Source organism: Colletotrichum tamarilloi, assembly GCF_030869305.1.
Source record: "Colletotrichum tamarilloi strain Tom-12 chromosome Unknown Scaffold_7.1, whole genome shotgun sequence".
Lineage (NCBI taxonomy): Eukaryota > Fungi > Ascomycota > Sordariomycetes > Glomerellales > Glomerellaceae > Colletotrichum > Colletotrichum tamarilloi.
Window position 1 is genome coordinate 1,149,815 of NW_026849390.1, and position 14,245 is coordinate 1,164,059.

Consider the following 14,245-nt stretch of genomic DNA (forward strand, 5'->3'; position numbering starts at 1 on the left):
GTCGATTTTTGCAGATTCTAATGTCTAAGTTCATGCTACTAGTTCAAAAGAACAATGAAAAAAACTGTGCTGGCAGTGTTGCCTCTGCATCTCGTTTGTTTTTTCTTCGTTGTCGCGATAAAAAGGACGAGTACCACCCATTTTGAGACATCTAACATTAGACCAGACCAGCCTAGCCACGCAAACCGCCGAAACAAGTCATTATGAGCGAAAAGCCATGAATATCGTGACAACCTCATCGGGCCACCGCTGGTGCCACCCGAGAGCCTCCCAAGTTCTATCTGATCGCAGTCTAATGCAGTGCCAACTCCACCTCCCCGTCTATCGCATGAAACCACCCGCCACAAGATGCATATCAGAAGTAACCACCGTCAATCCGGCTTTGATGCAAGAGGGAATCGAGATGCTTTTCCGCAACAAAGCATATGAGTTGATGAGAACGGATCCGTGAGGAAACAAGACAAAAAAGATGAAAATGAGTAAAAAGAAACAAAACGCCGACCAAATGCAGTAGGTTTTTTTTGTGAATGTCAAAGCATGCCGCCGCCCGTTGTGCCGATGTTCGTTTGCACAGAAGGTATTCCTGGATCCTCCACCACCGCCGGAAGAGGTTTGAAAAGTCGCGCCATGTCGAGTGTCAGATTCGACACTCCAAAATCCTTGTCGATCTCTCCAACCGATCCCATATCTTCACCCCTAGACGCCCCATCCGACAATACCCATGCCTTCACCGACTTCAATAATTGCATCACCTGCATGAAACGCGCATCCGACTCCATCTGCAGCTCTGATGACCGGGTATGCTTTAACAGGTACTTGGCAAGCCAGTAGAAATGGATGCCGTCCCTAGAGAAACCATACCTACGGACGTTCTTCGCTGATCCAGGAGGAAATTGGTTGACCATGTCGGTATCCCAGTTGGTCTTGAACTTTTGGAGGGCCATGCGGAACGACTCGTGCACATGTACCGGAATGCCCTGCAAAGCGGGATCGACAGGTGTTGCCCTGCCGCTGCTGATGCCGTTATCTGATCCACCATTCACCATCCAGTCACTCATTGGTGGAGTCGCGTAACCCTTCATCACGGCACTACCGTCCAATTGAGCTCGTCGAATCAAGGACAGGATGGCGTGAATCAAGATGAACTTTCCGTAAAGATTCGTTCTGCCTGGCTGAATCTGGTAGGATCCGTGAAGCAAAGCTTGGAGAGCATAGTCCATTTCCGGTTGCTTGCTGCGCCGTGTTCCATTTGAATTCTTTTGCTGTGCCAACTCATCTCCGTGTAAGCCCAGAGCATCCTCGCAATCCTTCTTCGTCCGTGCGTCCCACGCTGCATCATCAGATGGCAGCGGGATGTGCATCTCGAAGCTGTCAAGTTGAGACTGGGCGTTGAAATAAAGTTCCATGGCGGAGTTGCAGAGGAAGATGATGTGCATCAGGCGTATCCGCTTTTCCTGTTCAACCCACACACCCCAATCGAATGTGGAGACATCGAAGTTCTGAGGGGTAAAGTTGCTCTGGTGCAGCGGACTGAAGAGGGGCGTGCTGGTGGAGACCTCCAACAGGCGAAGACGACGAGTCTGCTCCGCCATGGCTGGGAAAATCTCACGAGCGCTCTCACGGTGCCGCGGTGTACTATTCCAGATCAGCAGAATTTGGAGCAGCATCACAGCTTGGAGTTGCTCAAGGTCGCGATGACCGTTACTTGAGGCACCAGCGTCAGCGTTACCATTCTGCTGTTGGCCCACCGAGTTGGCCAAAAACTGCACGTCGCGAACAAGTGCGGACTTGAGGAAGTTCATCATATCGCGCACGTGATCTGGGGAAAGACGGTCAGAGTAACAGGCGCCCATGCAGCACATGCCAGCCAACAGGCCAGTATAGGCTTCCATGATACGGAAGGTGGGTGTATGGAGAATGGGAAAATGGACATGGAAATGAGTGTACTTTTCCAAGAAGTCGCGTATGTTTTCGGCGGAGAAGTATAGGTTGAAGCCGGCGCTTTCATCGGTAATCGGGGAACCTGGAGGGTAAAAAAAGTTGAGGATCTGGTTGGAGAGATGGGTAAAAGGGTCTTGGATCGATGGCGGCACGTCCCAGGTCGAGAAAAATAGGGAATCGGGGTGGTTGGAGTGGCCAAGCGGACCTTCTGTACTTTCAACGCCGGTATTAGGCTCTGGTTTGGTTGCGATCTGCGTCTGTCCAAGATTAGGGGGGAATTGAGTATGATTTGCGTAGGTTTGTTGCGCACCAGCCTGGAACATTTGAGACCAATCAAGGCCCGATTGTTGGTTCGAGTTCGACCCGCCATACATGGACATTCCATTTTGACCCGGGGGCATATTGTAGTTTTGCATCTGTTGATTCATATTGGGCGTCATGGAGCTAGGGACATTGCCGTTGTATGCCTGCTCGAAGTTGCCACCTCGGCCAGAAGCATCCATGACAGATCCTGTCAAATCCCGTCTGTCTTGGTTACTGCCATTATCAAGCCTAGTCAGGCTGCTGGCGCGCGACAACTGACTCTGATCGTTCGCAAGGTTGCTCATCCCGTCCGACACAGGCATCATACCAAAAGGCTGAACCATGCCATCCGCAGGCATGTTACCCAGACCATTGAGGTGGTTCAGACCGCCATCCTGACCAAGAGCCGCCTTCTGCGCAGCAGCGTTCTTCTTGACATGAGCCTGAGGGTGAGACAAGTGACTAGCACCAGTCGGGTTACCTCGGCGAATGGAACACTTCTGGAAGTGACGCTTGAGAATGTCACTTCGCGAGAAAGTGTCGCGACACAGCACACACATGTAGGGGCGGTCGCCCGTGTCTATTCGCAATCCGCGTCAGTAAAGGGACTGAGCTGCGTGAGTTAGTAATAGGTTATGACTTACGGCGCAGAAGATGACGCTTCAAGTGCTTCGCGTGCAAGTAGGTCTTGGTGCAGTGAGGGCAAGGGAACTTGCCATCGGCATCCTTGACCGGGATCACAGTGCTCTTGGTGTTGCCGGCGCCAGCGGGAGTAGCGGCAGGGCGGCCAGGAGCGCTGGGAAGAATGCCACGGCGACCCTGAGAGCCGACAACGTGCGTGGGCTGGTCAGCCTCGCCCATGCCACCGGGCATGACACCGCCGGGGCCGTAGGGAGAGTTCATACCGGGCTGGGGCATGACACCACCAGCAGGCATGGGACGCAGGACAGGAGGAACGCGTCCAGACGCGGGAGCAGGCGCGATGGGCTGCGGGTGAGAAGAAGCCATCGTGGTCTGGGGCAGCATGGACTGAGTGCCGTACGCCTGAGGCGGGGGAGGGTACTGGCCCATCTGCTGGTAGGGACCGCGAGGCTGCTGCTGCTGTTGCTGCTGCTGCTGAGGCTGGTACGGCGGCATGTTGTTCTGGGAGCCCGGAGTGTTGGGCGTCGCAGGAGTGCGAGGTGTGTGAGGGTTGCTGCCGTACATTTGGTTCATGGCGGCGGAGGTCTGCGGCTGCAAAGGCGGCAGAGTCTGGTGAGGCAGCGGGGAGTTGGTGTGCTGAAGTTGATGAGGCGTGATGGCGGGGGGCGACGGGTAGGAGGCCGAGGTCGTGTTTATACCATTGGTAGGGTACTGGGAAGCGTCCATGCTATCCGCGGCAGGTCTGTTGGCCTTTTGTCGAGACAAAGGCGCACAGAGCAGCTTGCTTGTTGCGAGATCGAGACGCGTTCTCACGTCTGTCTTTACGGGACTCGTCGAGGGTCTCGTGTAAAAATTTTGTGGGACAAGGACAGTCAAGTCGCCGACCCAGTTGAGATGATGATGCAAGGGCGAAAAGAGAAGTAAACTCGAGTGTAGTGATGCACAGTCGAGAAGTTCTTCAGGATAAGCTTTCCGCCAGACGAATGAAGGAAGTCGCGAACCCAAAGAAGACAACACGCGCTGAGAGGTGTTGTTTGTAAGGTGGACTTTCTGTGGTGGGATGAGGCTCCAGTTGATCCCGTTTGGAGGTGGTTTTGGGGAGGGTCGGGAGTGGAGCAGATGGGCCCCGATCCTTTTTATTTTTTTTCTCTCGCGTTGCTCTTCGGCAAGAAAAAAAAAAAGCTGTCAGGTACCTGGTGCCGCCGAGAGGGGTGTGAAAGAGGGGTGTGTGAGTGGGAAGGAAAAAAGTGGTCTTGCCGGGGTGGGTGCCGAGGGTGTGAGAGGCAGGAACCGTTGAGCAATGGTCACTCCGTCCAAAGAGGTGGAGGGGGGAAAAAAGGGAAGAAGTGGATTTGGACGTCGCCCCTTCTGGGAGGAGTGGATCCGGCTTGGTCTTGGTGAAGGGCCTTTTTCGGAGAAAGTGTGGGAGGTTGGCCGTTGGTCGGAATCCTGGTTGACGGATAATGGATCGGTAGGTGACGAAGGGAAAGGTGGGCAGGAAGCAGACCAGGGTGGGATGGTGGTGTACCGGTGGATTCTTCTTCCTTTTTGTGCAAGGAAGGCACGAAGGGTAGGATACTTCGATACTGTACGGTATCGATGCAGGTGACTGCGAATGGCAAGTTGCTTGTGTTTCTGCTCGCGTTGTCGAGTAGGTAAGGTTAGGTAGGGTTCAACGAGTACCTCGACTTCTTGGGTGGTAGAATAGAGAAGAGAGGACTTGGCCGAAGCAGAACAAGAAAGTTGGAGGTCACCGCGGTCCAAGATCAAAGCATCTGAGTGAGGTGCGGACGGTATGAAATTTTTGGGGGGGTGTGTGTGGATGCAAAAATGAAAATCAGTGAGGTGGGTGACTTGGAAGGTGTGGGAGGTGGACGTGGGAGGGTGACCCGTTTGGCTTCTTTCCTTTTTTGCACTCAATCCACTTTGGGGCTAAGGTAATAAATATCAGAGGATTTGCCGGATTCTTGCCTGTGTGTCCCGTTTCGAGGACTGATTCTCGGTGATGGAATTTTGGTCGAGTCAGAGTCAGCCGTGCCGTCAAAGAATAGGTAAGCGGCAGATTGATGACGAAGACGAACAAGAGGGCAGGGCTCAATGGACAGAGAAGAAGTGAGAGGTGGCAGGCAAAAGGCAGGAAATTCCGAAAGAGAAGGAAACTTTACTAGGCACACCTACACGCAGAAGGAAGAATAAATTACGCAGACAGCCCAGGACCGCGCAAAAGAAGGAGAGAGACGGGAAGAGACCGCGCGACGAGACGACAACAGCTGCGCAGCAAGCCAGGAAGGTACAAGCACCCATGTTCCGTCCTGATTTCCAAGGGCAGTTGAGAAAATTTTGAGGAAGCGCCTGCCAATGCCTGCGTCTGCCTGGGCACGCCTGCCTCGGAGACCCGACGTTCGATGTACACAGGGCGAGCACTGTATGGTCAGATCTACGGTGTATGCCCGTAGTAAACGCAGAGACGAGGCCCTTGAGGAATACCTGAGGTACGCGATTCAAGAGACGGTGGTGTGTGCTGGGAAACAAGACAACACGGGAGGGAATGGGAGAAAAAGGTGAGGTAATGCGAACTTGGGTTCTTGGTTCGGTCGACGTCCATTGTGCAGGCGAGTGTCAAAAATCGAACTAGCTACACCTAGTAATCCATTCACGTCTGTTCGCCTGAGGAAGGCGGTACGGAACAAGATACCTGGCCGAGGGAACCTGTCAGTATTTGCACAGGGTTCACGCCTACCGTTACTCTGGTCTGCAACAGGGCGGTGACGCGAACCCTTTTTTTCATTTTCCTTTCGACCTGAGGTGCACCCGGTATCGCAGCTACCTTGGAATAAGGTACCTCCTCAACCACCGTCTTTCCGCTGCTCATGTCTGGAACGGGTAGGTATCTACGCAGGAGGTAAGCCTGCGTGCGGTATCACCTTAGTTTGGCGCTTCACAACCTAACGAGAGGGAGATGACTGGGAGAGAGGAAGTAGAGATTGACGGGAGAGAGAAACAGGCATAGCATTGTCAAGGCCTGCATTAGATCGACCGGGCTATGCACTGCTATATTATTATGCTCGACGCTGCCATGTTCCCCTTGACTATAAACGGTCGGATGCACATCATCTTTTTTTCTGTGCGCTCTTTTCTAGTTACCTCACCTCACCGTATCTACATCGTGACTGAGTAGTGCATACCTAGGTTGGCGAGTAATGATCGAATGGTTTAGTTGGTATCGAGTCACTTGTCTCACCGTCTGCTTTTACCGTAATATGAGTCTAATTCCCCGAGCAATGCTACATGCCTCGCGGTAGGTTCGTTATTAAACGCTGATCCAATCCTCCAGGGAAACCCTCCCCTCGATGGTATCTCATGACTTCAGCCTTCATAGCTCCAAAAAGGAAAAAAGGAAGAACAAAAAAGTCGCAAAAACAAGGACGGGACATTTAAACTTTCTCATCATTACCATCCAGATGACAGCCTTTTGCACGATTTCAGGGAGGTGAAGGCGACAGCAAACAGGCCAGTACCTTGGTGGTTGGTACATGCAGAGTTCCGTACGTTTCTTCAAGACGGTTCTCCTGCGGCGGTATCATGCCATGCCAACCATGCCGTGCTAAGCCAAGGTAGTAGCGTCTGTCTGTCCGCCTTCCTTGCTTAAGATGCCCTACCCTGGCGCTTGCCATGTCTTTCTATTGCCAGTTTGCCGTGAGCATGGGCGGAAAGAACTCCGCATCCGCACACCTTCCTGAAAATGAAACCGCATTTGAGCAAAAGGCCTGGCACGCTGGCTCACTGCACCTGCACCACTGTGTTGTGTCGTGTCGCATTGGATTGGATTATATCGTAAGAGCCTGAGGCGATTCCAGCGAGGGAAGGCACAGTACGGATATTCTTCGTGGTTTCGTACTCATCGTCCGTACTTCTTACTCGATGCTAATCTGTGCCTGCCGAGCATTTGTGGCTCCTTCCTTGTCGACGGGGAACATGAACTTGCTCGAGTCTTGTCCCGGTTTTATTTCCTTTCTTCGAATTCTTCCAATACTTCCATGACCCCCCTTTTTTTCCCCCAATTCCTTTGGTCCCCGTCCTGGTTGTCGTTCCTCGTGCGTCTTTGCCCCGAACCAGCAAGAAAGCATCCACCACCCTTCCCAGCCCCCGGGTTCGGTATGAGTACGTCTCGAGTTGGTAGGTACTCTGTGTACGGGGTAGAACATTTGCCCTAGCCAGACAGCCGAGTGACCCTACCACCACCATTCCCGCCATGTATCCGACCCAACTAAGATGGCTAGAGATCCATCTTTACACAGTAACTCCCCCCCCCCCCTCCCTCGGGGCCTAACAGTGAACAACGTCCACCATCGCACCTCAGAAGTTACCTTGCTTCCTACCTTAGGGTCCACCCGCCCCGAACTATCCCACCTGGCACTACCGCTGTGCCGCTGTGGTTCCCACGCTGACACGTTGCTGGCGGTGTCATTCAGTGGCTTCTTCCCCCAAAAAAGAGACATGCCCTGTGCAGACTGCAGCATGCACTCCCGCGAATGTGGTCCTAGTCTCCCACGACCATGCTCCTCTCGATTACCGTCAGCTAGAGTAAGTGGCCTGTAAGGTAGGTATGGCCCACGGGTACGATGGATGGTGAGGTTCCTTCCCCAAACCCAAGGAACATACGAAGTACTCCGTACAGGTAAAGTATCCGCCAGAAGGAGCAGCCGCCCGCCCGCCATCTCGACCCCTCCTCGTCCAGTCTCGTTACCTTACGCCGTCACCCCCCAAAAAAAGACCCCTCCCCTCCCCAACTCCCGTTTCTTCATCATGAGGATACCGTACGTGCGTGGGTGGATTCCGGGTTGGATTCCACCTGCAGGCCAGCACGCGCCAGCAGATGTGATGAACCCTTATTCTTGTCTTAATGCTGCCAATTGCACTTCAACATATCATACTATATCGTGTCGCTCTCTCATCACCACCACAGCCAACGCACAGCTACTCGAAACAGCGTTGTCATCCTCTCGGGGTTCTGCTAGCTTTCCGTATTTCGGCCTTCCTTGGATGCCGCCCGGCTGTTTTCTTGTTACAATGCACTTGACACACCCACGACACACGATACACGCGGTTGAATCGCTCCAATTCGTCTTCTGGCGGCCTTTCCTACACCCAAAAGCCGCCGGGAAAACACTAATCATTACGTCAACCCCTGCTAATCCTATCATCAGCGCGAGCTTCGTCGCTCATTCACATTGCTGACAACCTGGACTATCCATGTCGCACCGCCTAGGTGGCCACACAATCATCAAAATTATCTTGGACGACACCCACACCAGCTCTCATCACCGACATTGACCATCCAGACAGATTACAAACCATGCTGCTACTCTGTACAGTACGCACGGAAAACCCGCCGCTTCCAACGGTTCATGGCCATGGGTGTCCTTCCAATTGGACAAGGTAAACCTCTCTGACCATGCTCGCCCAAAATTGATGAGACGATTGCCAACCCTGCAAGCGTCACGACCGCCGCACGCGAATCGACGTGGTATCGTTACTCTGCACTGCTGCAGTCCGGCCACGGCACGCTCAATGTATGGGTACCTGAAAAGGGCAGGGCAGGGTAGGGCACCTTGCTGCCCACTGCCTTGCTCGCCGCCTCGAGATCCGAGGTGCCCGCCAGCTGCATCTTACGAGGATCTGCCCCTGCTCTGTGGATGCACCAACCATGCAGATGCTCGCTGGGCGTGGGATACTGGGCGGCATTCAGACCTATCTTCTCATTCGGGAACTCCTCTTGGCAGCACCTGCTGTCTGTCTGCTGCAGAACAAAAACACGCGTCAGGGATGTGGCTGCATACGCGGTACATTAAAACCGCGCACAAGTCAACCTTGATATTAGGCTCCTAGCCGTACGGATGTACAGGCGATGGTCGGCTCGTTCTGACATCCCGAGTGTGCAGCAGCAACAGCCTGCACGCGAAAGAAATAAGAAACCCTTGGAGTGGTCAGGGAAACATGTCCGGTGGCCGGAGTGCGGACGAGCTCCGAGCGGCCTACTCGACATATGGGTCGACTCAATCTTGACAGTCCAATGCGGCCGGCATCACGCCGATTGCACAAGTACGGATACATCACGACGATGTACGAATAGCGGAAAGCGGAGTCCTCGGGGCCGAGTACCGACGAAGACACTATGAACCTCCACGCCAAGCGTTATCAACGAGTCTCCTGGCCTCCAAGAGCATGCAGGGTCACGCTGCTACGAACACGAATCGTCTGGCACCGTCGAGAAATAGATGGGCGATGGCTTCTGATGGGCTAGACAGGAACTTACACTACTCTGGATGATTCGCTACGGCAGTTCACAGCAGGCGTAACCGCCGCACCCTCCCAGTCATCACACTTCCTTCACTCTGGCAGTATGACGTATGTCAAAATTCTTTGGCATGTTCTGTTGAGGGCAATGTTCGGACACCAAGACCGAAGCGTCCCAATCACACTCTATATTCGTACTGTGCAACACGGAGGGCAGCAAGCAACAGGATCAACCGCGGTGAGCTGCCCAGCTGTCAAGTATTGCCAGCTGTCCCTGCCACTCCGTCTGTTTTGTGCACTTACTGATCGCAACAAGCATGAATCAATTTGGTATAGCCACTCGGGCTTCGCGAGTTTACCGTCACCTATCGTCCAAAACTACTGTTTCGAGCCATCATGCCATCCAGCCTTGGAATTTCACGATAGTCCAGCAGCGGCAGTATCAATCATCTGGAAGCAAGGCAACCCCTTGTTCGTCGAGCTGAGCACCCGAGTCCAGAAATTCTATAGAACATACAAAACCCAGTGGTTCGACGGCTTTGAACTAAGGAGGCTGGGCAAACCTTGCTACCACGCTACTTGTCCTGGGTTTTCCGGTCCTGTCCCAGGGGGAAGGGGCCAGCGTACGATAATGAAAGATTAGGACAACCGCCGGGAAAGCTCTTGATGATCAGAAGACACAATATCAAGGTCTGCTGTCCATTTCCCTTGGCGCGCTCATGGCGAGGAGCCAAGGTATAACTACGGTTCCATGTCTTTCTTGGCATAACGATACGGAAAGGTCAGAAGCAATATCGCGCACAATCACCCGTTCTATGTACAGTATCGCAGAAGAAATCCCCCACCGGTCCAGCGGACGAGCAATTGCCGTCAGCACATGGCTATGTCTTCGTACCTCTTTTTGCCGCCTCTCCAGACATACTGTGTGCGAGGAACACAAGGCTACTGTTACCTCATGACGGATGTTGGGGGATGTTGTGCAGGATCCACGAGTCAAGCGAAACGGCTCCAAAACATACATTTCCGTGCAAGAAAATCGGACTTTGGCCGAGTCACCGCTTCGCTGTCAGCAATAGTCGCCTATGTCCGATCGACCGTCTATCATGGCGCCCGCCTGTCAAACGCCGGCTAGTTTTCGTGGCATCAGCGCCGAGGTTGAGAAGAATGAGTCGAAATGCACAGGCACCGCTACTAAAACGATTGTCTAAAACATGTCTACTGTTGTCGGTTCAATCATCAGTAGTTGCAGCATGGACGTTTCTTTTGGATGCCCCAAAGAAGAGCCAGAAGAGCCTCACGCCCCATCTCTACCCGCGCCCGCCATCCAATGGGCATCTTTCGCATCACTTTCACAACGGGACGGGGCCATCTCAGATGATGGAGAACGGGGCACAGAGATCGATCTCACTGGACCCATCTCAGCCATGACCACAGACTCCTTTTGTTGCGGGCTGCGGATATCAGAAAGTGACAGCTCGATTGACGTCGTGACATGGCATGCGAAGAGCCCAAAAAGAATGTTCAACTTTGGCAACCCAGTCCAGCATTCCGCGACGTGACTCGACACGACACATGTCGCATACAGCGGAAATGCTTTTTTCCCCTGAGAGTATCGACGTTGGTTTCCGTTTGGGCGCGGTACTTTTTGCTGGCTCGAGAGCAAGCTCGTTCACTTGTACTGTGCAATTCAACCGTAGTACATACACCCACTACGCAAGCTTCCCCAGCCACTCCGACCACATCAGTTTACAGGGATACACGAAGTCCAGAAAAATTGCAGGACCCGAGAACAATCCTGATTCCTCAAACTGCCTTCCCCTTCCGACTCTCTTCTGCCTTGGGATACGAGAGTGTGTTGATCAGACACCACATCACGCGGTCGTCAATTTGAAGTTCGAATCACAAATGACACGACGCTGGCTGGGGGCCGTAGTCGGAGACGCTGCTCTTCACCGTGCATCTTCAGCACCATCTACAGTGCACGGTTGGGGGGAGCTGCTAGCAATAGTCGCCTGAGAAAGTTGGAGGCTTTGCTGAGCTGGTGGCCAACTTGGGTAACGAGGTTGCAGCGCAAGAAGTAGCGACTTAGGTACCAGCCAGTACGCAGACTATACCCGGCTCTTCGGCATAGCTCATTCACATTCAGCTACCTGGCAGCAACCCCTCCTCACACCCCAGGCTAGGTGGCGTCGCTGGCCGCATTTCTCTGAACGCGAGGGACGCCGTGGTACGCATTGGACAGCTCGAGAATCGTGGGACGATGACGCTCGAGCACGGTGAAGTGAGGGTCCACGGCCCCATTCAACCCTTCTTACCGGTATTCCAAGTCCCCATTATTCTCTTCTAGAAGCACAGGATCCGGAAGCTTTGGCCATATCTCGAGATTCCATCATCAAGATGTACGACTTCGATAACTTGACATCAGACGGTGGCGCTGTAATTTTCCTCAATCCTGATGTGTTCCAAACTCTGTTGCAAGCCAATTCTTAGTGACGAATCACTCACGCCACGCTTGCATCATAAGCCCTGGGAGGGTGCAGAGATTTTTTTGTGTCCGAACTTCCCCCGATCGAGAGATATGCTTGCCATGGGATACTTCAGGACGTCGTGCTTTGGCCTGGTTCCGGCATCAAGGTTCAAAGGAGAGGAAAGCAGAGAACTCGCAAGAGGCTTGGCTTGTAGGCCGGGAGCGGAGAGATATCCGACAGTTACAAACGCCATGAAGCGGCTTCCGTCCGACGCTCCTACCGTGTCTACCGGTACCACTATGGAGTCACTGTTCCGCGTGCAAGCTGTGAGCATTCTGCCATCATCCATGTGCGAATCTCGCGTCCGCGATCGACCACCACCTCACACCTAGCTCCGAACAGCACCACTTCTCTCCCGCTGGCATATGGCGACCAAAGCTTATTGCCAGCCTACAATCGGCCGAGAGAGATGACAAATGTAACTGGTTACGGTCTAGCTCGATCAAATTGGGAACTCATGTCCGCTAATCTTGTGTGACGAAGCTACGATGCGACGAGTCCCACGCTGTATTCGCGGCCCCCAACAAGGCTGCAACGACTACTCTCTCAACGTGAGGGAAGGAAGAGACTGACAGCATCGATCAGATCGTGGAAAAGTCGAGTGAAGGCGGGCTCTCTCCGAACTGCAACAAATATCCCAGCTGCGACGGCTTGGGTCATGTTACAGGTACATTAGGATGCGCAAATTGCGTACCATTAGGCGATAGGTGTTGCTACGCGCACAGCGAACGAGAACCGAAACCAGAGCATCTCCTTGCGGCAGATCCCTGAAAGACGACTCGGGGTTTGCTTCGTGAGGTAAACCGATGCTGAGTTGTGGCTGGCGATCTCGACAGGGGTTCGCGTCAGTGCCTCGGTCTGATGGAAGTCCCGTCCTTCGGATCAACTCATCATCGTTTATTCAGCTACCAGCGGTTTGTCGCGCCAGAGAGAGAGAGAGAGAGAGAGAGAGAGAGAGAGAGAAAAGCCCTGCTGGCCAAGTTCTTCCAGCAATGGCAAGTGTAGGCGCCGCAAGTTCAAGGTTGCTGGAATCGATCTCACTCTCGAAGGGAGTTGCGGTCTTCCTCCAGCTTGAGCGGTAATTAGCGCACGCTCGCGGCTGAGAGCGTGTTTTTGGTCGTACGTTCAAAGAACCTATTCATGAATTCTCCGCCTCCTGCTATCCATTACTTCGGTTTGTGGATGGTATACTCCGTACAACGGTCGTCCAGCCTTCTTTGCGGGGCATGTGGTTCTAGCAACCTAGTCCCTTTGGTGTTCCTGGAGGAGGCTGTCTTGGAGTTGGAGATTCATCAGCAGCGGGATCTCAAGCATCTTCATCAGGGAGTCGGGACCCTCCATTCGAAGAACAAGCGCGTTCTCGGTGGATCTTTTGGCTGGTCTCCCGCGTGGCTTCAACAGAGTTGAGGCTGTTTTGCGGTTCCCCTGAAGACTCCACCGTCAACCACCACCTTGCGTCGAGATGGCAGCCGCAGGCCTAAGCTGAGAACCCTACTGCTGTGCGGCACAAGCTCGATGAGACTGATGTTCTCGCGCGGAGGTGTTATCTGATTTCATCTGCCCCAACGCCCTGGCCGGACTTCAGAACGGCGGAAATCGCCGTCGCATACCATACCCTTATTGACCGCCATTCGCAGAGAGGCTGGCAGATTTCGAGACTACCTAAACAATCAAATGCACGCTGCGCAGGTCTTGCAAAATGACGAGCAGGGGTGGCTTTTTTCCCTTACCTGACGCGAGTCATGATGGATAACTACGTCAACAGATCGCGACGCTCCCGACCTTTTGTTCTGTACTACACTAGGCGCAGACGTTACGTTTCCTTTCTATCAGCCCACTAATGGAGAGAATTCTAGCCATCCGTGAGTTGGCTTGTCACCGTCACCAAACTACCATACACTATCAAGCTCTGACTCGCTCGTATCCGAAGGACAGCTCGGAAGCCGTGAGCCCATGTCCATCCAGTTCCGCTCAGCGGAAGTACGTACTCACAAAAGTGCCGGCCGGGAATCCCAACTTTTTCGCTAGTCAGGCTTTGACACGAGCAGGTGTGTTTCCTGCTCCAAATACCCCTCACGAGGCCTTTGCGAGTTGGCGGTACGGCGACACCCTGGGATCGCTCCATCGAATCAGGGTCTTTGCCTGCTCGATTTGGCACAGTGCTTCTAGTGCAGCTGGATAGGATACCAGGCCGCTTGAGTCGACAAGTCGAAATATCCCCGAGATTACAAGGATTAGGAAACCAGTCATCTTGCAGCGACAGCTGGACCAAGACGCTACGAACACAGCTGGCATGGAAGCATTTGTTCCCGTCGACCGCGCCCTAACGCAGCAGTGACAGCGTTGGTCAAATAGCAAACCTATCGTCTTTTTCCGAGAAAGACGCCGTGGCCGCTGCCGCCGCCGCCGCTACTTGTTCAGCAGAGACAGACCTTCGGCTACATAGGCTCACGATCACTCAGTTGCTTTGGATAACATGGCGAACCATGACGAGGTCGCGTCAAATCTCCACCTCGAACAGCAGACCCACGATA

General features: G+C 53.5%; 4 protein-coding genes across 4 annotated transcripts; 1 reads left to right on the plus strand and 3 right to left on the minus strand.

The window, feature by feature from the left end:
- Window positions 1–530: 530 nt before the first annotated feature.
- Window positions 531–3,612, minus strand: CTAM01_03308 (uncharacterized protein; the record flags this gene model as incomplete). The annotated part of the gene is made up of 2 exons (XM_060519344.1): window positions 531–2,824; window positions 2,889–3,612. The coding sequence occupies 2 exons, from the start codon at window positions 3,610–3,612 to the stop codon at window positions 531–533; spliced, it is 3,018 nt and encodes a 1,005-aa protein (XP_060386343.1).
- A 1,368-nt stretch (window positions 3,613–4,980) lies between these two features.
- CTAM01_03309 (uncharacterized protein) lies at window positions 4,981–5,190 on the minus strand (the record flags this gene model as incomplete). The annotated part of the gene is made up of 1 exon (XM_060519345.1): window positions 4,981–5,190. The coding sequence occupies one exon, from the start codon at window positions 5,188–5,190 to the stop codon at window positions 4,981–4,983; it is 210 nt and encodes a 69-aa protein (XP_060386344.1).
- A 6,712-nt stretch (window positions 5,191–11,902) lies between these two features.
- On the plus strand, window positions 11,903–12,043 carry CTAM01_03310 (uncharacterized protein; the record flags this gene model as incomplete). Its single annotated transcript, XM_060519346.1, has 1 exon — window positions 11,903–12,043. The coding sequence occupies one exon, from the start codon at window positions 11,903–11,905 to the stop codon at window positions 12,041–12,043; it is 141 nt and encodes a 46-aa protein (XP_060386345.1).
- Window positions 12,044–13,563: 1,520 nt separating this feature from the next.
- On the minus strand, window positions 13,564–13,836 carry CTAM01_03311 (uncharacterized protein; the record flags this gene model as incomplete). Its single annotated transcript, XM_060519347.1, has 1 exon — window positions 13,564–13,836. The coding sequence occupies one exon, from the start codon at window positions 13,834–13,836 to the stop codon at window positions 13,564–13,566; it is 273 nt and encodes a 90-aa protein (XP_060386346.1).
- Between the last annotated feature and the right edge of the window lie 409 nt (window positions 13,837–14,245).